Source organism: Bos indicus, chromosome 28, assembly GCF_029378745.1.
Source record: "Bos indicus isolate NIAB-ARS_2022 breed Sahiwal x Tharparkar chromosome 28, NIAB-ARS_B.indTharparkar_mat_pri_1.0, whole genome shotgun sequence".
Lineage (NCBI taxonomy): Eukaryota > Metazoa > Chordata > Mammalia > Artiodactyla > Bovidae > Bos > Bos indicus.
Window position 1 is genome coordinate 35,989,491 of NC_091787.1, and position 21,238 is coordinate 36,010,728.

Sequence of the window (21,238 nt, forward strand, 5' to 3'; positions counted from 1 at the left end):
CCTGTTGCTAGACGTAGGCAAACCCAGGCTGGACACCTCCTGTTGGGGGTGATATGGATGGGGCTGCCGGGGAGGTTTCCACTGCATGGCAACTCTTCTCATCCCTGAGAGGCTCTCTTTCCTGTGTATTTTGTCAGATTATTTTTCAAAAATGCGGCATCACTCATCTACATGTTAAGCACATGCGAAAGATTTAACTTATTAATTAAACAATGGATCTGGCAAGATTAACAAGCAGTTCAAAGGAGAAATTGCAGTGGACTATAAATCTAAAAAGAGTAAAGCAAATGTTGAGACTGGCTTTTTTTCAGGGGGAAAGGGTCAATGGTCATTCCCCTTTCCTGAAGGATCATGCAAATATACTATATGCATGTCCATAGACAAGAAGTATTTTGCATTAACTACAACTTAAAGAGTTGTAAAACAGCTCAAAGGCAATGACATTTGAGAATCAGGATCAGATAACTGAAGGCTGTTCTCTAAACCATGCAGAGTTTTCCACCCACAATCTCTTGCTTATTCCAAATTTCCTTCCACTTCTTGTTACTCTGGCAGAGCTCACTTTAAAAAAAAATAGGACCCATTCAGGGAGTCCAAAGGAGCCAACTTCTCACTGTGAAGTGGAGCCGGGGGATGAGGGTGTCTCCCAGGTGCCCTTGGTCAGGGTCAGCCACTATCAGAGGGGTCCTAAGGGCACTGGCTGCCTTCTCAGTGGGGACTGAATGGCTCAGGTCTGCTGCCCAGAGAGCCCACTGTCAGCAAAGCTGCTTTAGACCCACGGGGTCACCCGCTCCTGCAGACATGTAGGATTTGTCTTCGTTCCTCCAATTGTAAATCTCAATCATATCCCATTACCCTTCCAGTTTCGCCCATCTAAGCTTAGGGGACTATTGCCCGTTAGCTAAATCCAGGCCACAGCCTGGATTTGAGGGCTCCTGGAGGGATGATCCAGGAGTGTGGGATCACCAGGGCCCTGAGGATGAAATTGGCTCCTCCAGTCAACAGAACATCCGGTCACCTCTTCTAAAAGTTAGACATCTCACGTGTATCTGAATCTCTTTCCAAGCATAACTGCATTTTGAAGTGAGCTTTCCTCCCCTCTCTGCGGATCTTAAAACAATTCTTGGAAGCTGCAGGGGGTGGGTGGGTCTTTGCAGGATTCTCATATAAAAGAGAATCTGTAAGGATGTTCTAAGAAACTGGAGTGTGGGGGCCCAGTCCCTGGCTGGTGAACTCCCCTCCTTCCTCCGGGCAACACAATTCTTACACCTGGCCAAGGTGTGCATTAAAAGTTTTCGACTGTGTTTTTGTTTTCTCTTTCTATATTCCACCCTACACCTTCCTCGATCCCCAAACTGTATGGGGACAAATGTCAGTCACTGGCCTTGGAGGCAGCAATACCGGTGAACGTCCACGTGGTTCTCAGGAGTGAGGCTGGAATGGGCTCATCTAGGACCAATATTCGTTCCTTCTGTTCCAAGTATCTGCTGCTCAAGGGCAACAGTCAGATAGCCTCATTAAGAAACCTACTTTGGGCAACACTGCTGGGCAGGTGAGGTATGTTTGACATTAGAGGAAGCTTAACACACGGGTGCCACGCATGTTGAGTAGCAGAACTGGGTTTATAGCCCAGGATGTCCACTACAAGGACTGTTCTCACCCTGTCTGAAGACACCAACTCACAGGACACAATCAGTGTACATAGAAGGGGCCGATGTGGGGGCCACACACTGATGTGGTCTAGTGTGGAGGCAGCACAGTGCCAGTGAAACAGACAGAACTGGGGACCATTTCCTCTGTAAAGTGGGGATACTGATTATAACACTGCAGCTTCAGCAACAGTGCGATGATTCTCTATGTGTGACCTCCTAGACCAGCAGCTGTGGTATCACTTGGGAACTCGTTAAACATGCAAATTCTGTGGTCCCACTCTGGGCCTGTGGTAACAGAAACTCAGGAATAGAGCTCAGCCGTCATTGTTGTAACCAGCCCTTTGGTGATTCTGGGGCTTCCCTGATGACTCAGACGGTAAAGAATCTGCCTGCAATGCAGGAGACCCAGGTTTGATCCCTGAGTCAGGAAGATCCCCTGGAAAAGGGAATGGCTACCCACTCCACTATTTTTGCCTGGAGAAATCCATGGACGGGGGGTTGCAAAGAGTTGGACATGACTGAGCAACTAACACTTTCACTTTCACTTGGTGATTCTAACACAGGTTCAAGTTAGAAGACCACTGCATTAGAGTCAGCATTGGAGAAGGCAATGGCACCCCCTTCCAGTACTCCTGCCTGGAAAATTCCATGGACGGAGGAGCCTGGAAGGCTGCAGTCCATGGGGTCAGTCGCTGAGGGTCGGACACGACTGAGCGACTTCACTTTCAATTTTCACTTTCATGCATTGGAGAAGGAAATGGCAACCCACTCCAGTGTTCTAGCCTGGAGAATCCCAGGGACAGGGGGAGCCTGGTGGGCTGCTGTCTATGGGGTCACACAGAGTCGGACACGACTGAAGTGACTTAGCAGTAGCAGCAGCAGTCTAGTCAGCTGGTGGCTGGAGCAGGGAAGAGGGTGAGGACCCAGTGAGGGAGAATCTTAGGAAAGAGGCCTGGATGCTTGCACATCACTCGTGCCCATGTTCCATCATCTGAAGCCACGTCAGGCTGCCAGCTCAAGGTCTCTCTGTACGCCCAGGAAGAAGAGGCGAGGCTAGATATTGAAGGACACCAGCCGACTTTACCCTAAGTCCCACAGCTTGGGGAAGTGAGGATTGGGGCTGGAATCCCCCTTTGTAGGGAACTGAGAACCCAGCCTGTGGGGGGTTGTTTGCCTAGCTCACAGCCTCTGCTCAGCCTTCTCACTGCTCTGAAAAGCAGCCTGGAGGTAGCAGGCGCCTCTTCAAGCTGAATAGTATGTGGGATCCCACAGGGACAGATGTGGTTTGTGGGCAGATGGTGGCGGGGAGCAGGAGGCACACGTACTCTTGTCCATACCCACCAGGGGTGACCACTGGGGAGGTGAGACACCACTGCATGGCCCCAGAAGGACTGTTTGGCTCAGAACAAGACCCCAGAGGGTGGAGGTGGAGGATGGAAGGGCAGGAACCTGTTAGGGCTCACTAAGACTTAGGTTTAGGTCCTGGATCATTAGCAGCTGTCGACTTTGACAACAAAATTGGCCTTGGAATAATAAAACTGTCTGCCTCATAATCTTATTCTGAAAATTAAAGAAGTTAGGAGAAGAAAGGCCTTAGCATAGTGCCTGTGGCTTCATGGTGGGCATGCAGGAAGTATTGGCAGTGATCTCGGCTCGCTCTTCCAGGCCCGGATGGGAGCCCAGGGCTCCCTGGAGTTCTCAGGTGCTTATAGGGTGAGGGCACTGCTGCTCCTCTCCACTGGGCGGGATGGCCTAGGGGCCTGGTGGGGCCAGGCCTGTGGTTTGGAGGTGACTCTGCAGCTGAGAGAGGCAGCAGGCAGGCCTGGCTGATGCATGGTCTTTAGTAGGTGCCAGGGGACCTGGGGAGGTCTGTGTGGGCGGCTGCCCATAGCACAAGCCTGTTTGCCATCTGCGGTCTCAGAGTCGCCTCCTGCCCTTTGAGTTAATAAGAATCAGTCCTGGGCTGACACAGTCAATCTGTTATACTTGTGCTGAGTGGCCTGGTTCCAGGGGGATTCGGATGGAGTCAAGCGTTTTCCAATTAGCAGGACCAGGGCTCCTGGAGAGGTTTAGGGAGGGGGAATGCAGATAAGCGTAGGCTGTCTGTCTGTGATGGAGAGGGGGCAGCCCGCTCAATACTCCCTCCACCTGAAGACCCAGAGCTCCCTGCTGTACGAGCGGTGTGCAGCCCAAAGGACTCGGCATCCGGTGAGCCGAGGACCATCTCTGGAAACCACCTTTTTTTTTGCTGTGTCACTGGTTTCCTGGGGGAGGTGATGAAAGGGGGGCTGGGCAGCAGGAAGGGGGGATGGCTGCCGTCAAAGAGAGAGCGGAGCCGAGGAGGGACCTCCAGTGGGAAATGGGCCATCAGAAACGGCCCTTAGAGAGGGTCTGGCCGAGGTCCTTAGTGTCATGTCCAGTTCACCCCTGCGGCATCCTTGGCAAGACAAATGCAGGACTAGCTAAGTAACATACGGGTCATGATGACCTTAACGGAGAGGAGGTGAAGCAGAAGGGGACTGTGATAACAGGGAGGAGGGTGGGGTACTCTCAGAGAGGCATGGGGCATGGGGACAGGACCAGACTTCACACTGCCCCGTGTTTTCTCTCCATCAGTGTCTCCGCCTCTTGGAACGCTGGCCCGTTCCCAGACTCCCCGAGTGCTGCAGCCACAAGTTCGAACTGTAGTAGAAAATCAGCTGATTTCTCCTTGTTTTGCGTATCGGTCCCAGGCTCAGGAAACACACCTGTGGAGAACTCAGGACTTTTCCTGTAAACCAGAAGGAGTCTGGGGACATAGAATTAGCTCCCAACACCCACCAGCCCCACCTAGTATGTTGATTCACCAAGTCAGTGAGGAACTCAGTCCCATATTAAGGAGCAGGAAACAACTCCCACTGCCACCTACTGTGAGCCTGGCCATGTGGCTCTGACATAACTTACCGCACCCACTGAATGCTGATCAAAGCCTTGTGCAGAGACCTGATTACTTAAGCTCTGAGCCACTGGAAGGTCAGGTCTGGCTGGCTGCAACCCTGGGCTCTGAAGCTAGAATCACAAATGTGTGTGTCTGTGCTTTTTATTTAACATCAGCATTGGTGTCCTCAACCTGTACTCCACCCTGTACTCTGACCCCAGCAATTCCATGGTGGGAAAAGCCCCAAGCCCTCCTCATGAACTCTGCTAATACCTGGCACTCGGGCCCACAGGCCTCCCACTACTATGTCCCTTAATGGTTCCTTTTTGTCCCTCCTCTGTCCTGGCAGAATTAAAGTTCACTTTTTTTTCCTCTTTTAAATAAATCTCACAGCAAGCGTTTTGTGAGTTAAATCATTCTGATGAAGATCTGGAGCAGAGTGGTCCACCTTCTCAGGTGTGCAGCCGTCCCTTTGCTTCTTCCCCTGCCTCCTCTGGGCTCAGAGATCCTGGTTTTCAGTCCTGGAGCAACTCAGCTCGCCACAGCTTGGCCTCCCAAATGTGCATATATAAACCTGGCATGGTTTCCAGAAGTTCATGGGCCGTTCCTTTTTTTTTTTTTGGATTTACTTATTTATTTTTGTGCGTGCTGGATTTGAGTTGCGTGCAGGCACTTCCTCTAGTTGTGGAGAGCAGAAGCTGCTCTCTAGCTGTGGTGCTCGGGTTTCTCACTGCGGTGCCTTCTCTTGTTGCAGAGCACAGGCTCTAGGCACGTCCGCTTCAGTAGTTATGGCTCACGTGCTTAGCTGCCCTGCGGCATGTGGGATCCTAGTTTCTGGACCAGGGATCAAACCCATGTCCCCTGCATGGGCAGATGAAGTTTTAACAGCTGGAGCACTAGGGAAGACCCTGGGCCTTTCCTTTTATTAGGACCTGTTTACTCTCTTTAGAAGGCACTAGGGTTTAAAATACTCTTTTTCCTGATACATTAGACTGGGAGCATCCTACACATGCTTTTCCCCACTAGTAATATATCACGATTACATTTATGCCAACAGATATGCTCAATGTCAGTTCTAATATCTGTATAGTATTTCATTCTATAGACTCACCATGATTTATTAATCTAAGCCCCTTTTATTGAATCCATCTGTTATTTTGAAATTTCCCACGATTATGACTAATGATGCAGTAGTTATTCTTTTGTATGTCACAGAACCCCTAAGGTCATGACCACTGAGGGCGATTCTGGTACAATCACAGGTAACAGGCAAGGATCTAGCTAATTATCCCAGCTCTGATTATTGAATAAATATCCATCCTCTCCCTCACCCCATTATTAAGTGTCAATTGGATCACATTCTAAATAATGACATACGTATTTGGATCTGAGTATGGGCTTTCTCCGGTTTCCCTGGTGGCTCAGTGGTAAAGAATCCACCTGCAATGCAGGAGACAGTGGTTTGATCCCTGGGTTGGGAGGATCCCCTGGAGAAGGAAATGGCAACCCAGTCTGGTATTCCTGCCTGGAAAACCCCATGGACAGAAGAACCTGGCGGGCTGCAGTTCATGGGGTTGCAAAAGAGTCAGACACAGCTTAGTGATTAAACAACGGCAACTGGGCTTTCTTATTTCGATCTATCTGGTTTTTTGTGAGTGTGTCAGAACTGAAATGTTTGTTTTAGAAGTCTGAATACTGGCAGTATAGCGTTCAACATTCCACTGTATTTTCTAGACTGTTCTCATCTGTTCATTCATTTGGCTACCTTGGGAAACACTTTATCAAAGTGTCTTGCCCACATACCAGTTAAATTTCAGGTTTGGCTTGAAATTCTAGAAATGGATGAATTATTTGAGATTGTATTAGTTATGCTTCGCTGCATGACACATTACCCCAAAGTTCAGCAGCTTGAAATAGCACTTATACATCTTACATCCTGTCTGAGGGTCAGGAAACTAGGACCAGCTTGGCTGGGGGATGCTAGCTCAGGATCTCTCGTCAGGTGGCAGTGAAACTGTTGGCTGGGGCTGCAGTCTTATCTGACCAGATCCTCTGCCACTCACGTAACTGTTGGCAGGAGACTTCAGTTCCTTGACATGTAGGTTTTGTAACATGGTGTCCCCAGAGTGAATGCTGAGAGAGAGAGAAGAAAAGAGAGAGAGGAAGGGAGAGAACCTGAGGAGGAAGCAGAAAAATCTTTTATAACCTAATCTCAGAAGTGACAGATGATCACTTCTGGTGCATGCTATTACTGATCACACAGATGACCCTAGTGTGTGTGAGAGAGGCCACCCAAAGTCACAGATACCAGGTGTCCGGGATCATCGAGAACCATCTTGAAGGCTAATTAATACAGAGGTGGAGTGAACATGTTACGGTACTGCAGCTTTTCAATTGTGAATGCAGTGTGTCCCTGCTGCTGCTGCTGCTGCTAAGTCGCTTCAGTCGTGTCCGACTCTGTGCAACCCCATAGACAGCAGCCCACCAGGCTCCTCTGCCCATGGGATTTTCCAGGCAAGAGTACTGGAGTGGGGTGCCATTATACCAACTTAAATCCTCAGTGTGCTCTCAGCGAGGATATTCACTTTTTTTCACATAGGTCCACACAATGTTTGTTAAATTTATTCGCAGTGTTTCATATCTGGTTCCTATTGTGAACTGGATGTCTTTTAAGTGGCTGTTGCACTCATACAGGGACACTATTGATTTTTATGGCCATGATTTTTCAGGGGAGCTTAACAGGTAACAAAGCAGAAATTCCTCTAGACTGTCACTGAGCCTTTGGATCACAAAACAGAGACCAGATAAGATCCTAAATGTGCTCTTGGGACCAGTTTCCCCAAGTGACTGCGTGCTAGGGAGGTGGGAGGAGAATGTAAGGAAGGCCTTCCCGCAGTCCGTCTTTACGTGGGGCTCAGGGCAGCAGCAGCAGCAGGGCTGCCTGAAGTCAAGATGATGAGGTTCTCTGACCATGACTTGACCCTGCCTTTAAGGGAGCCCTGTGGTCAGGGCCTGGGGGGATAGCCAGGGCAAGTGGCCAGTCAACCTAATGCCCCAGAGACTTAGCCCATCTGCCCACGACTTCCAGGTATGAATTTCCAATAGCATCTCCTCAGAGCCCTGTTCTGCAGCGTTTACACAGCCTCTGGTCGATTCCCACATGAATGTTCCATCATCCATTCTCATTTCTAGCAGCTACAGTGTTTATCCAGCACCTGCTGCACACCCAGCAGAGCTCTCAGCACCAGGGATCAGTAAAGCACCTGCCCTTGTGATGCTTGTTACAAGTAGGGAGAGAGAGACAACACCAAACCAACTGTAAAATAGTCTTTTACAGAGTAAGTGATACAGGAATAAATAGAGCAGAATAAGGGAGGCTTCCCCGGTGGCTGAGCAGTAAAGTTTCCATCTGCAATGCAGGAGATGCAGTAGACACTGGTTCAATCTCTGGGTTGGGAAGATCTCCTGGAGGAGGAAGTGGCAACCCACTCCAGTATTGTTAACTGGAAAATCTCATGGACAGAGGAGCCTGGTAGGCCACAGTCCATGGGGTCACAAAGAGTCGGACACGACTGAGCATACACGCAACCAAGGAAGGATTGGGAATATAGAGGGGCTAAAAATTTGAGCAAAGACTTGAAGGGGCTGAAGGAGCTAGCTGAGACCTGGGCAGAGGGAACAGCCAGTATAAGGGAGGGAGTGTGTATTTGTGGAAAGGTGAGAATGGGAGTGGTGGTTTACAGGGACTTTGCGGAGGTGGGAGGGGTGGCTGGGAGGAGGCAGATTCTGTAAGCCTTGGACTCTGAGTGAAACAGGAGCCACTGCAGGGTTTCAAGTAGAGGAATGACGTGATCTACACTTTAAAATGACTTTAGATGTAAGCAGATGCCTGATAGGAAACTCTGGGATAAGGAAATGCCCTCTCTTGTGCCCTTGGTCCCCACGGGCCATGCTGCTACAGTCCTCATCACCTCCCTCAGAGACTTTGGCCAGAGTCCGCTGACGTCTCCCAACCTCCTGCTCTTCTGTCTCAGAGAAATGTCTCCAAGCCCTTATGCAGCTTAGGAACCTCTGGTGACAGGAAGGATTATCCCTGCCAAGGTTCTAGCCTTCCTGCTAGGAAGGTCTGGCTTTGTCTGCATGTCCCTCTTTGGGGGTGGGTGCCAGTGTGGGCAAGACTGTGCATGTCCTGTCCCGTGTCCAGAGGTCAGTTTTCTTGGGGGCACATTTCAGCACTTCTCAAATATATTTATTTCACGCATAGGAATTATATATCTTACTCACTATATAAAACAATACAGAACGGACTAAAGTGGGCTTCCTCCCCCTTCCAACAAGAAAGCAAGGAACCATGTGTGTCTTCTTTCATATTCTTCCTTCGTTTATACGAAAACAATCAAACATAGAATTTTACAAATGGATTGCACCATGCACAATACTCTGTCACCTTTCCATTTTTCTGCGCTGGACATTTTCCTCGGCCAAAGCAGACATATAGACTCTATTCTTTGTGACAAGTGTCAGTGTTCCTCATTAGGCCACTCCCCACCCCACTGAGGGACATTCGGGTGGTTTCCAGTTACTTTCGTAAGAACATTGCCTGCGTGCACCCTGCCCCCAGAGGGAACTGCGTTAGCATGCAAAGTTAAACACATCACATCAGCCGATGAAAAATGAAAACAAAATAAAACCAGTTGGAAGGCGGTAAAAGGCCATGTGTAAATACCCCTGGGACTCCTCACCTGGTTCGTTTCCAGTCGCTGGGCGCTATCTCGGCAGGAACTGCCACAGGCTCCTTTGCTCTGCGCTGCCGCCGCCTTGGCGTCCGGGCTCTGGACCGCCGTCGTGTACCGGCGCAGCGCGCCAGCGGCGGGAAGGGGTCCACCTGCGCGCAGATCCCGGGGCGTCCGGCGCGCTTGGCCGGTGCTAGCTGCTGGCTCTCCCTCTGGCTCTCCCACGGGCAGGCGCGCCCACTCCGATTGGCCGTCAGGGGGCGCTCCAGGCCGAGTCTAGCGGCCTCCCTCGCCCGGGGACCGCGACCGGCGGGCGGAAGCCAGGCCGGAGGTGGAGCGGGGAGCGGGGCCAGGCAACACCCACCCGCGCCGGCCCTAGCACGTCCTTCCGGAAACCCGATCCAGCCCGCGCCCCGGCCGCGCTCCACGCTCGGCCTCCTGCCCCACTGACCTGGGATAGCCAGGGAGCTCTTTGCCCGCTGGAACACAAAACGGGGCGCTAGCGTCATCCTTCCCATTTGGCTACCACCCACCCTCTCTCAAACATATCACTCCCACAAGGATGACACTATCACCGCCCTGGCCAGAGGACCAGACCTCTTGCCGATGGCAACCGGCCCGTCCCAGCAGGCCTGTATTGTGCACGCTCTCTGCCCTCCCTGAGTGGGGAGGAGAGAGAAGAGGGTGGCTGGCATCCAGAACTACAGCGCTGCATGGCAGGAGCCTGTGTGTCGGGCCTCCATAGTCTGGGTCCTACTGGGACAGGCCAGCCAGACCTGGGGGTGGGGCAGCCTGGCCCTCCATACTTCCTGTGACCCCCTGGGCATAATGAGCACCCACTCACACCTGGGTTCCATCACTCTGGGGTGCCTGATCCATCTTTAGTCCTCTTGGGGAGGGAAGAGGATGTGAAGGTTACCATCCGTCCCAGGCCATAGTGCCAAACTCTGTTTTCTCCTGCTCAGGCTACAAACCATCAAAATATTCATAGTATCTAGTGGATGTCAAATTTGAAAATTAGATGAAGTCCCCAGGTGGCAGCCTATGGAGTGGGTAGCCAGAGACAAGTCTCTTACCTTCTCTGAACCTGTTTCCTTGTCTGAACACAGGGGCAGCTGGGAGTAGCTCTGAGTGCTTGTTAGGGTGAACTTCGGATCTGTTGCATGAGCAACACTATCCATCCTCATGGCCAAAGACAGATGAGCTCCCTCCAAGCAGAAAGCAACATCCCCCTCTGTCCAGGGCGCTTCACATTCAGGGCATGGAGAGCACAGAGAAAACACACTTGTATTGTTTGTGATCATGTCCAGATACTTGCAACAACAACAACAAAAGGACCAGCAGTGACCACAATTGACCCCAGACTGAGCCAGCCCATTCCAGGGGAAAGGGAGAGGATATCTGCCTCCTTCATGTCCTTGAATCCTGTGATCAAGCCCCTCCGGTGTCCCTACTGATTCCATTTGGCTTTCTTCCTTAACTGCAAGCCAGAAAGAAGGGCAGATCTCTTTTCCTCCAAGGCAGAGTGTTAGAAGCATTATCTTAGTAGGCCAACGTCCTGGAAAAGAGAAAGACTGGCAATGATGGAGCAACTAAAGCGAAAGACAGCAGCCGAGAAGCTCCTGGCTGGCTCCTCTGGCCTGTTTGATGTTGACTCAAAAGACATGGAATTCATTGGCAAACCTGCCTCCTCCTCCTCCTCTTACCTTTGGAGGAAAGATCGGTTCCTGGTTGGCTGGGGCAGTGTCATTGATACAGCTGGTGTCATCGTTACCTTCCACTAACAGATCACTCGACACCTGCTGGGCCAGGCAGGGCCAGGCCTGGGCATTGCCCGCAGAGCTGGAGGCTTTGACTCTTCCATCATCTGAGAGCCCAGGGGAGGCCACGACCCAGCCTCTTGGGGACCCAACAGAAGGACTAGACTGTTCCAGGCGCCGGATTGCCATTGCAGGTCTTGGCTGCCTCTTTCCTTCCAGCTGCCTGATCCCTGTTGTTGTCCCGAGCAGAGGAGATGAGTTCGTCGTCGGCTGGGAGCTGTGGCAGAGTGACAATGCTGCACGGAGAAGGGGCTCTGGGAGTGGCTGTGGCGTGAGGAGCCCGGGGTGAGGAGTGGCCTGGGGTGTCCTGCTGCGTGCGCATCCCAGGCGCCGCCATGCTTCAGCAGATCCTGCATGACATGTACATCGACCCCGAGCTCCTCGCTGAGCTCAGCGATGTGCAGAAGCACATCCTCTTCTACAAAATGCGCGAGGAGCAGCTGAGACGCTGGAGGGAGCGTGAGGCTTGGGAGGCCCTGGCCCAGGTCGAGGGCCTCAGGCCCCCGAAGGTCAAGCGAGGTAGGTGGCTGGGAGTAACCAAAGGCCTGAGCCCTGGCCTCCTGGGAGATGGAAAAGTTGATAATATCAGGCTGCATTCTTTAAAATGTGTACTGATGTGATGAGGGTCAGGGGCTTGAAACCCTTGTTCTGTGAGCGTCCTATCCCATTAGCCTGGGCGTCTATCTTTTATGCAGGGCTCCAAGGCTGCACAGAGGACTGCCTGGGGACCCTGACGGCACGGACAGAGGGCAGGGTGCAACGAAGACACTCCGTTCCTCCCTCCCTCGCGAGTGCAGCTCAGTGGCTCCAGCACGGTGCCCCGTGCCCCTCCTCCCTGTCCTGTGAGAGGATGCTTTGGGTTGTGCTGGAGCCCCACTGGGCCTCTGGACCTGCATTAAGCGTGAGCAGCCCCAAAAGTAGTAGCAACTGCAGATGAGAAGCAAGGGTTCCACCCACATTTCAGGTAGTTGCCATGCAGTGATGTGCCAGCCACGGCTATGGACTGGGGCGCCTGTGAGCGAGGGCACATCTGAAGCAGACAGGCTGCTGAGTTGTGCGGTACTCGAGACCCTGCTGGGGAGGGCACTTTGGGTGCTGCACTTTACCATTCACAAAACCCGTTTGTCTTCTCTCTCATTGGCTGCCCACAACAGCCCTCCTCTTAGCCTCTATACTGTTGGCCAGAGTGAGGTGTAGACTTGATCAGTTTGCAAGTTTTCAGTCTAGGATAAGGTTCTGCCTCTCGATAGACATACAGGCCCCTGAGTGACCTGGCTCCCTCTCTTCACTCCAGGCTCACCATTAGCCCCTGCCATGTTCTGCAGGCCGCACCTGCACCCATCTGGCCATCTTGCTGTAGCCTCTCTCTTTACACACATGATTCTTCTCTTGAGGAATGTTCTCCTGCCTTTGTCCTCCTGACAGACTCCTGCCTCTTGCAGTCTCTTGGGGATGCTCTTGGCACAGGAAGTACTTGCTCCTTGGTGACTGCTTGGACCCATCCCTGCCCTAGCACTTGGCACACTGTCAGTGTCTTTGATCCTTTGCTTGCTTGGCTCTCCCACGGGACTCAAAGCTCCAGGAGTGAGATCATTCTCCATCCTGTCTTCCACCCTTGGGTCTAACACAGAGTTGTCATAGAGTATGAAATCCCCGTTTTGAGCAAGACGTGGTAGGACCCCAGGGAGGCAAAGCTGTGACTTGGCTGCCTGTGGCTCATGCCAAGGCTGGGACTGCACTGGCAGCTTCATCACTGCTGGTGAAAAAGACAGGCCACTTTCCTGCCCCACCCGCCCAGAGCCCTGGGGCCGCATGTCATGACTCTCCTGGGAGGAAGACAGATGCCTAAAACTTTAACTACAAAAATATTTTTACTACGATTTGTCACACGTTGACATCTACATTTTCATGCATAAATTATACATTAAGCTCATTTGGGTTTCTGGTGCAGAAGACTCTTTTCCAGATAGTTAATTTTCTGATTTATAAAGAATGGAGACGAGGAGGAGTGTGTGTATTCCAGGTCAGAATCCCGCTCAGATGTCAGCTCTTTTCTGCAGTCCCAGAGCTGTCTGGGAAGACCTCGGGGAAGCCCTGGGGGCAGGCTCAGCCCCAGAGGCTGAAGAGCTTCTTGGTATGGGTCTGGGTGCACATTGTCTGCTTCTTGTCCTGGAATCTTGATAAAGGGTTGCAACAAACATCCCACCTGTCCGAGACCTTTAATATTTACCATGTGCTTGCCCTCACTGAATGCCCCCATAGTCCTGTGACCCAGTCTCAGATGAGGAAGCCACAGCCCAATCCTCCAAAGTCACCTAGCTGCTAAAAATGGAGTCAGGATGAATATCCTGTGACTTTGACCATGGTCCAGTGACTGATGTTTTTCTATTCATTCACTTCTGAACTCAGTGCTTCAATTCAATGGATGGTCTGTGCGTGTATTCATTTGTTCATTCATTCATACCTTTAGCCAGCATTGCTAAGCTTGGTGAACTGGACAGAGCTTCAGCTCTTGAATCCATGGGTAAACAGATCAGATCCAAGAAAGCATGCCAACTGGAGTGTCAGGAGTGAGGCTTGGGAAAGAAGCAGCCATGGGGTGGCTCAGGGCAGGGTGTGTGGGCACAGGCTCTATCAGCTGGATCTTTTCCTTCCTTTCACAGACACTTCCTTCCCAGCTGGTGCCTCCCTCCCTCCAGTCTGTCCTGAAGGAAGCGCCTGCTGTGCCCTGTTGTACATGCCAGACTCTTGGGATCCCTGAGCACAGCTTAGTTCCCGTCAGCCTGGAATGACCTCGAACCTCCTCCTGCCCGTTGATCCCCCAAGTCCCATTGGTCCCTGGAGAACTCCATCCCACCCTCTCTCTTCTGAGGACACTTCTCAGCTCCTAGCAGGCCTGACCTTGCTGTCCCTAGGACTCAGGCAGGGCAAGGTGCATCCTGACCCCGAGAACGTCTCAGCTTTCCAGTTGCACCTGCAGAGGGTAGGGATGAACACTGGTGATATGGATTATTCCGGTTTACAGAAACTCGGTGGTTGTTCTGGTCCTGGGAGGGTCCCCAGAAGTGAGCTGGGCTGAAAGAGGATGGTCATGGCTGGGCGCATCTCACTCCCCTGATCATGCAGGTGTGTCTTTTTGGTTTAGCTTTGTACTTTGCTGAGACGCTTCTGGTGTTCTGCCCTGTTGTAGAAGGTACAGACCCTTAGCCTATGTTGTTTTCCCATTTCCCATCATATTTGCTAGTTTTTCATGTTTCTGGCAAAATTGATGTCTGATGGAAAATTGTGTTGTTTGTTGAGACTCTGGGAAGGCGTGTTACATTACATTCTGCTAGATTTAAGCCACAGCCATCAAGCATGATGGTGACTGCAGCTCCTCACATGTGATGTGGGTTCTTGCAGCCTTCACAACCTCCTGGCCCTTTCTGGGTTTTCTTGGGGCTAGAGCTGTGTGTCACCTGGAACACTGGATTCAGGACACATGTGTTCCTACTGCTGTGGTGACCCAGGAAGCCTCTCCACCTGGTCTTGCTGGTTCTGGCCACGATTGGCAGTCCCTGTCAGTGTTAAATTGGTTTCTCCGTGACCATCTCCTTATCTGTCTGGACATCCTCTTCCTGGGGTCCAGACCTCTTCCCCCACTCTCCTTCCTGCTCTCTCCTTTCATGTGGCTGACATTGGCCACACTGCAAGCCAGACCTGCAGCCTCACGGAAGTGCCTTATTCTCACCCACCCAGCCAGCCTTGTGCCTGCCCCTCAGTCTGGCCTACGGGAGACTGTAGGTCTGGCTGTCCAGCCCCTACTGCTTCCGTTCCCCAAGGGTCAAGAGGCAGCTCCCACCTGTTAGGCCCACCTCTCTCTGTCCTCCCATCCTATGCCACTCCTACAAGCAGCCCTGACCTGGGGCTAGAGGGAGACACCCGATCCAGCATCCCGTCTGAGCTCTCAGCCATTTCCACTGCACATCTGCCCTGGACTTGGTGCCCAGGTGGGCCTGGTCCATGCTCTAATGAAACTTGTGGGACACAGTCTTTCTCCCTGGACATCCACCTTGTCTCTGTTTCCTGGGAACCTTCCAGTAACCATGGCAACCTCACCTGCTGGGCCTAGACCCTCCTAGCCTCAGTGTGTTCCCTTTCCAGGCGTGGGAACCTGTACTAGCCTGCAGACATTCCCAATGCATCCATCTTCTCAGTGGTCCCCCTGTCTCAGGCTCATGCCCTGTGACCTTTCTCTGCAGAGTAGCCAAAGTGCCCTTTCAACACACTAAGCTCAGGGACCTCCCTGCCCCAGTGGCTTCCATCCACTCAAAGGAACACAGATGCTTCTTGAGGGCCTCTACCCATTCTCCAACCCAGTTTCTCCCTCTTTGGAGTTCCTCTGCGTGGAATGCTCTTTTCCCAAATCCTCATGAGCCTGGGTTCTCCCCTCTGTTCATTTCTCAGTTAAATGTTGAGCTCTTCACTGACTCTTTGCCCTTAAGGAGCCCCACCCTTGTCTTTATTATAACATCCAGCCTGACTTCCCTCAAAGCACTTTACCTCATCTGAAAGTATCATTTTTCTTTTTTTGTGTGGTAAAATATACACAACATAACAGAGAAGGCAATGGCACCCCACTCCAGTACTCTTGCCTGGAAAATCCCATGGATAGAGGAGCCTGGTGGGCTGCAGTCCATGGGGTCGCTAAGAGTGGGACTCGACTGAGCGACTTTCCTTTCACTTTTCACTTTCATGCATTGGAGAAGGCAGTGGCAACCCACTCCAGTGTTCTTGCCTGGAGAATCCCAGGGATGGGGAAGCTTGGTGGGCTTCCGTCTATGGGGTCACACAGAGTCGGACCCGACTGACGCTACTTAGCAGCAGCAGCAGCATACACAACATAAAGGTTACTATTTTAACCATTTTAAAGTGTGCAGTTCAGTGACGTTTAGAATATTGTGCAACCACCACCCGCGTCATGTACATCACCCCAGAAGGAAAGCCCATATCCATTACTCGGTCATTCCCCATCCTTCCCTCCCACAGCCCCTGACAAGCACTGATCTGCTTTCTGTCCCTGTGAATCTGCCTTGGAGGTTATCGTCTTCTTTTTCCCTCACGTCTGTTTGCTTGTGTACAGTCTGTCTCCTCCATTAGCCTGCATGTGCCGTGTCAGCATGGCTGGGGCTGCGCCGTGTCCATCCTAGCAAGTGAGGAAAACCTGAGGATTGTGGTTGGGGCCAGCTGTGGGCGGGGAGCAGCTGAGACCCTGGTGTGCTTGGTGTGTCAGAGGGGCTTGACTGAGGAGACAGGTATTAAAGGATTTCTCTTTTGAGTAGAAGGCTGTGAGTTGTGGGATTCCCAGGTGACTCAGTGATAAATCTGCCTGCCACGCAGGAGACATGGGCTTGATCCCTGGGTTGGGAAGATCCCCTGGAGAAGGAAATGGCAAACCATTCCAGGATTCTTGCCTAGGAAATCCCATGGACAGAGGAGCCTGGTGGGCTGTAGTCTGCGGGTTCACACAGAGTCGGACATGACTGAGCGACTGAGCACGCATGCGCACATGACTGAGCGACTGAGCACGCACGCGCACGGTGTGAGCTGTGCAGTGTGACCTCTCCCCTAGACGTTGAAAATCTTCAGTAGAAGTCTAACAGTCTCAGTATACTTGTGTTTCGTGATATATATTGTAGAAGCTGAACTATAGTCTGTAATATATGAAAAGTGTTAGTCACTCGGTCGTATCTGACTCTTTGTGACCCCGTGGACAGTAGCCCATCAGGCTCCTCTGTTCCTGTAATTCTCCAGGCAAGAATACTGGAGACGGTAGCCATTCCCTTCCCCAGGGACCTTCCCCACCGAGGGACTGAACCCCAGTCTCCTCCATTGCCCGTGTATCGTTTACCACCCGAGCCGCCAAGTGGTGGGAATTCTGTCACCTTTTCACTCGTACTTACAACTCATTTCCTTCTCATTTCTTTTTTTTTTTTTTTTTAACATACAATTCACCATTTTATTTTTAAAATTCCTTTTAGGCTTTACATTTTGGGTCTATGATCCATTTGAGTTAATCTTTGTATGTGGTGCAAGATGTGACCAGTTGTTGCTGTAATTTTGCATAGAGGTGTTCTTTTCTAGCCACGTTGGTTGCTCTGTCCTGCATACCTTGTGGGACCTTAGCTCACCAGATCAGAGATCAGTCGCTCAGTCGTGTCCGACTCTTTGCGACCCCATGAATCGCAGCACACCAGGCCTCCCTGTCTATCACCAACTCCCGGAGTTCACTCAGACTCACGTCCATCGAGTCAGTGATGCCATCCAGCCATCTCATCCTCTGTCGTCCCCTTCTCCTCCTGCCCCCAATCCCTCCCAGCATCAGAGTCTTCTCCAATGAGTCAACTGGTGGCCAAAGTACTGGAGTTTCAGCTTTAGTATCATTCCTTCCAAAGAAATCCCAGGGCTGATCTTCAGAATGGACTGGTTGGATCTCCTTGCAGTCCAAGGGACTCTCAAGAGTCTTCTCCAACACTACAGTTCAAAAGCATCAAATCTTCGGTGCTCAGCCTTCTTCACAGTCCAACTCTCACATCCATACATGACCACGTCAAACCCACACCCCTTGCATTGGAAGGCGGAGTCTTAACCACTGGACGCTGGGTAAGCCCTTCCTTCTCATTTCTTGTTTTAGGGTTTTGACTTCGATTTTTAGGTTGACTGACTCTGCTTTTTTCCTTTGCATCTGCCTAGTGTTCATTTCCTTGTATCTTTTCTTTCCCCCTCATTTGATACTACCGTTTTTTTTTAAGGGAGTCGACTGAAAAGTGTATATTAAATAGCGTATATTCGTTTAAAGCTTTAAAAATATATACTTGAACCCATTTTATCTTTATCAGGAATGATAAAGATAAAATATCCTTGTTTTTTATTTTAATATCCCTCTCCATGGTTTTGTTGGTATAATCAAGAATTTTGGGTTGATTTTGTTTAGTTATCTCTCAAGACTTATTTTTTATGCCAATAGTGGTTCTATAATCAAGTCATAACAACAATAATTACTTGGACACTAACTCCACTTTGTACTGCTAGTTCTCCACATTTTTTCCTCTGAGGGGAAAGTGATAAATATTTTATCCCCTCTCTGTGCCCCCTTGTACAAATGATTTGGCCAACCCAGCAGCATACCATTCATTGTTTGGATTCTCAGCACATCACACAGAAGTTATTAAACATCAAGGGAAATCCGTGTTTGAAGCTGTCTCCTGTCCCATCCCTGTTCTTGCTGTCATATGCAGTTGGCATGCTGATTTTCTTCAACTCCCTTTTTAAATTTCTCTCTTAGTTCCAACAGTTTTCCAGTAGCTCCACTTAGAGGACAGTGAGTATGTAGGAACGCTGGGAAATCAAGGGCATGGAAGCCCTGGATTTGGGGACTGTAACTCTTTGGGGTGTCACTCTGCTTCCCCTCATCTGGGATGAGGCAGGGGCTTTCTGGGTGGCAGTGAGGCTGAAGTGCACAAAGTTCTCACGCTGGCTCTGGCCGGGGGCCTCTGCAGCCCCCTGGCTCTCTCCCTGTCCTTCTGGCCTTCCCTGAGCCCAATGCCAGGGTTCTGACAGAGGCAGCTCTGTCAGAGCCCTCGGCTCCCTGTCTCCAGCATTTGCAGAAGCTGCAAAACTACAGACTCACCAGGTAGGCAGTGGGAGGAGCCAGGCAGAAGCTGTTGTGAGAGGATGTGGGGGCATGGCCTTAATCGCTTCTGGTGCCCAGCAGGTGTGGGTGTCCTCAGGGGTGAGGGTGCAGTCTTGTTGAATGTGGACAGAGGTCAGCCTTAGACAGAGCCCTTAACTGTCAGCTCTGAGCATCCTGGATATGGCAGACAACTGAAGGTATGGCCTTGTCCCACTGAAGGTTTTAGGGAAGGGGGCCTGAAGGAGCCCTCTGTTCCTCCTGGAATGGAGGCTCAGGTTCTGGAGGCTAAGGAGGAAGGCCCAGGATTGCAGGAAGAATGAGGCCTCAGAGTAGCTTCTTTCTCTGGAATGAAGGTGAACTCACCTAGATGGAATGTCTCACCCATCCTGGGCCCATGAAGTGCCTGTTTATCTCACCCCCTTAGGGACCTGAGGTTGGGTCCTTTGTGTTTCAAGAAATCTAAGATGGGCAATTGAAGAGTTACAGCCCCCAAATCCAGGGCTTCCAAGCCCCTGATTCCCCAATGTTCCTACAAACTCATTGCCTTTAAATGGATCTACTGAAAAACTGTTGAACCTAACAGAGAAATCTAAAAAGGGAGTTGAAGAAAATCAGCATGCCCACCTTAGATTCATGAAATCTAAGATGCCAGAGCTTGAAAGACACACTATTTTTATATACTGCTAAGAAAGCTGTAAGTGAAACCATGATACACCTTGTTTATAAGACACATCCTGATTTCAGAAACTTTTAAGATGTGTGTCGTCAAATTAATAAAATAGGTTATTATCTCTGTTTGAATTGAGGTAGAGTTAGAATCCGGGTCCAGGTTTGTTGGGGCTCCAGGTCCCCACACTTGAGTGCACAGCATCTTCCTCCTTCTCACAGCTACTCTTATGGTGAAACAACATATTCCAGGTGACTAAAGACCAATGCAGAAAAAACAAAAACAAAATTCTAGAAGTAATCGAGGAAAAAATGAGAGCATATTGGGGAGAGTGAAGGCTTTCTTAAAATAAGACACAACAAGAAAAATAAGGAAAATAAAGATAAATATGACTAAATTTTTAAAATCTTTATAAAAGGTACCAAACTGAGTTTAAAAAGAAAAACAGGAGAGATAAATGAGAGGAAAATATTTGCAACATTTGTAACAGGCAAAGGACTTGTATCCAGAGATGAAAGAAACTTCCCCAGTCAGCAAAAGAAAAATAGTAGAAAAATGGAGGAAAGATATGAACAAGCCATTCACAAGAGGGAAATTTCAAATCCACAATGACCATGAGGAAAGGTCTTCAGCATCACTAGTAAAGTATGTCATTGCCAATTAAAACAATAATACTGGCAAAAGTTAAAGAAGTTTGATAGTAGTAATGTTGACGGGGATCCTCCTACAAGGCTGCTGCTGCTGATGCTAAGTCGCTTTAGTCGTGTCTGACTCTGTGCGACCGCATGCACGGCTGCCCACCAGGCTTCCTCGCCCCTGGGATTCTCCAGGCAGGAATACTGGAGTGGGTTGCCATTTCCTTCTCCAATGCATGAAAGTGAAAAGGGAAAGTGAAGTTACTCAGTCGTGTCCGACTCTTAGAGACCCCATGGACTGCAGCCTACCAGGCTCCTCCGCCGTGGAATTTTCCAGGCAAGAGTCCTGGAGTGGGGTGCCATTGCCTTCTCCGCCTACAGGGCTAAGGAGGGACATATAAAGAGGGAGAGAGTTTCTGCAAGTACCTGAAGAGCTTGGCCCACAAGGATGGGATTCTCTTGCCTGCCTACCCCTCACCATTTTCCTGGATGCTGCCAAGAGCTCATGGGCTGTATATTTTTCACTAGGTAAAAAAAAAGTTTTTTGGAGTGTAGATGATTTACAGTGCTGTGTTAATTTCAGGTGTACAGCAAAGTGAATCAGTTATGCACACACATATATCCACTTTTCTTAAAAGATTCTTCTCCCACACAGGGCATTACAGAGTGTTGAGCAGAGTTCCCTGTGCTCTACAATAGACCCTTATTAGTTATCCATTTTATATATAGGAATGTGTATGTCAGTTCCAGTCTCCCAGTTTACCCCACCCCCTCTTTCTTCCCTGGTAACTGTAAGTTTATTTCCTGCAGCCCAGGGACTGATTAAACAGATGGAGTTTTGCTCAACTCTGGCTTCTCCTGCCTGCTGCAGGACCCCAGCTGGGCATGCCAGGCTGAGCTGCTCGGGTTGTATTTTCTCCTCTTGCTTGAGAGGTGTTCATGCCTGCCACCTCCCTTCTTCCCTGTCCACCTCACTGCCTCCTCTTCCACCCGGAGGTCAGCAGGGGCAGTTTCTGAGAAAGGCCACCACCTGGTTATCTCGTGACTCCCTGTAACCTGACGCCAGGTCTCAACTCTCCTTAGTGGAGTCATGCTGAAGTAGCAGGTTGCAGGCAGCTGCCGGCCCCTCTGTTATCTCTCGG

The 21,238-nt window shown here is 50.5% G+C and overlaps 1 protein-coding gene across 2 annotated transcripts in view; it reads left to right on the forward strand.

The window, feature by feature from the left end:
- Positions 1-9,840: 9,840 nt before the first annotated feature.
- SH2D4B (SH2 domain containing 4B) overlaps positions 9,841-21,238 on the forward strand; it is an 86,889-nt gene continuing 75,491 nt past the window's right edge. The window contains exon 1 of one of the 2 annotated variants that reach the window (XM_070781877.1): positions 9,841-11,655. In XM_070781877.1, coding sequence (XP_070637978.1) covers positions 11,458-11,655 — 198 coding nt within the window. In that variant the 5' untranslated portion in view covers positions 9,841-11,457. The remainder of the gene's footprint in view (positions 11,656-21,238) is intronic. The other variant, XM_070781876.1, reaches the window with a different exon arrangement.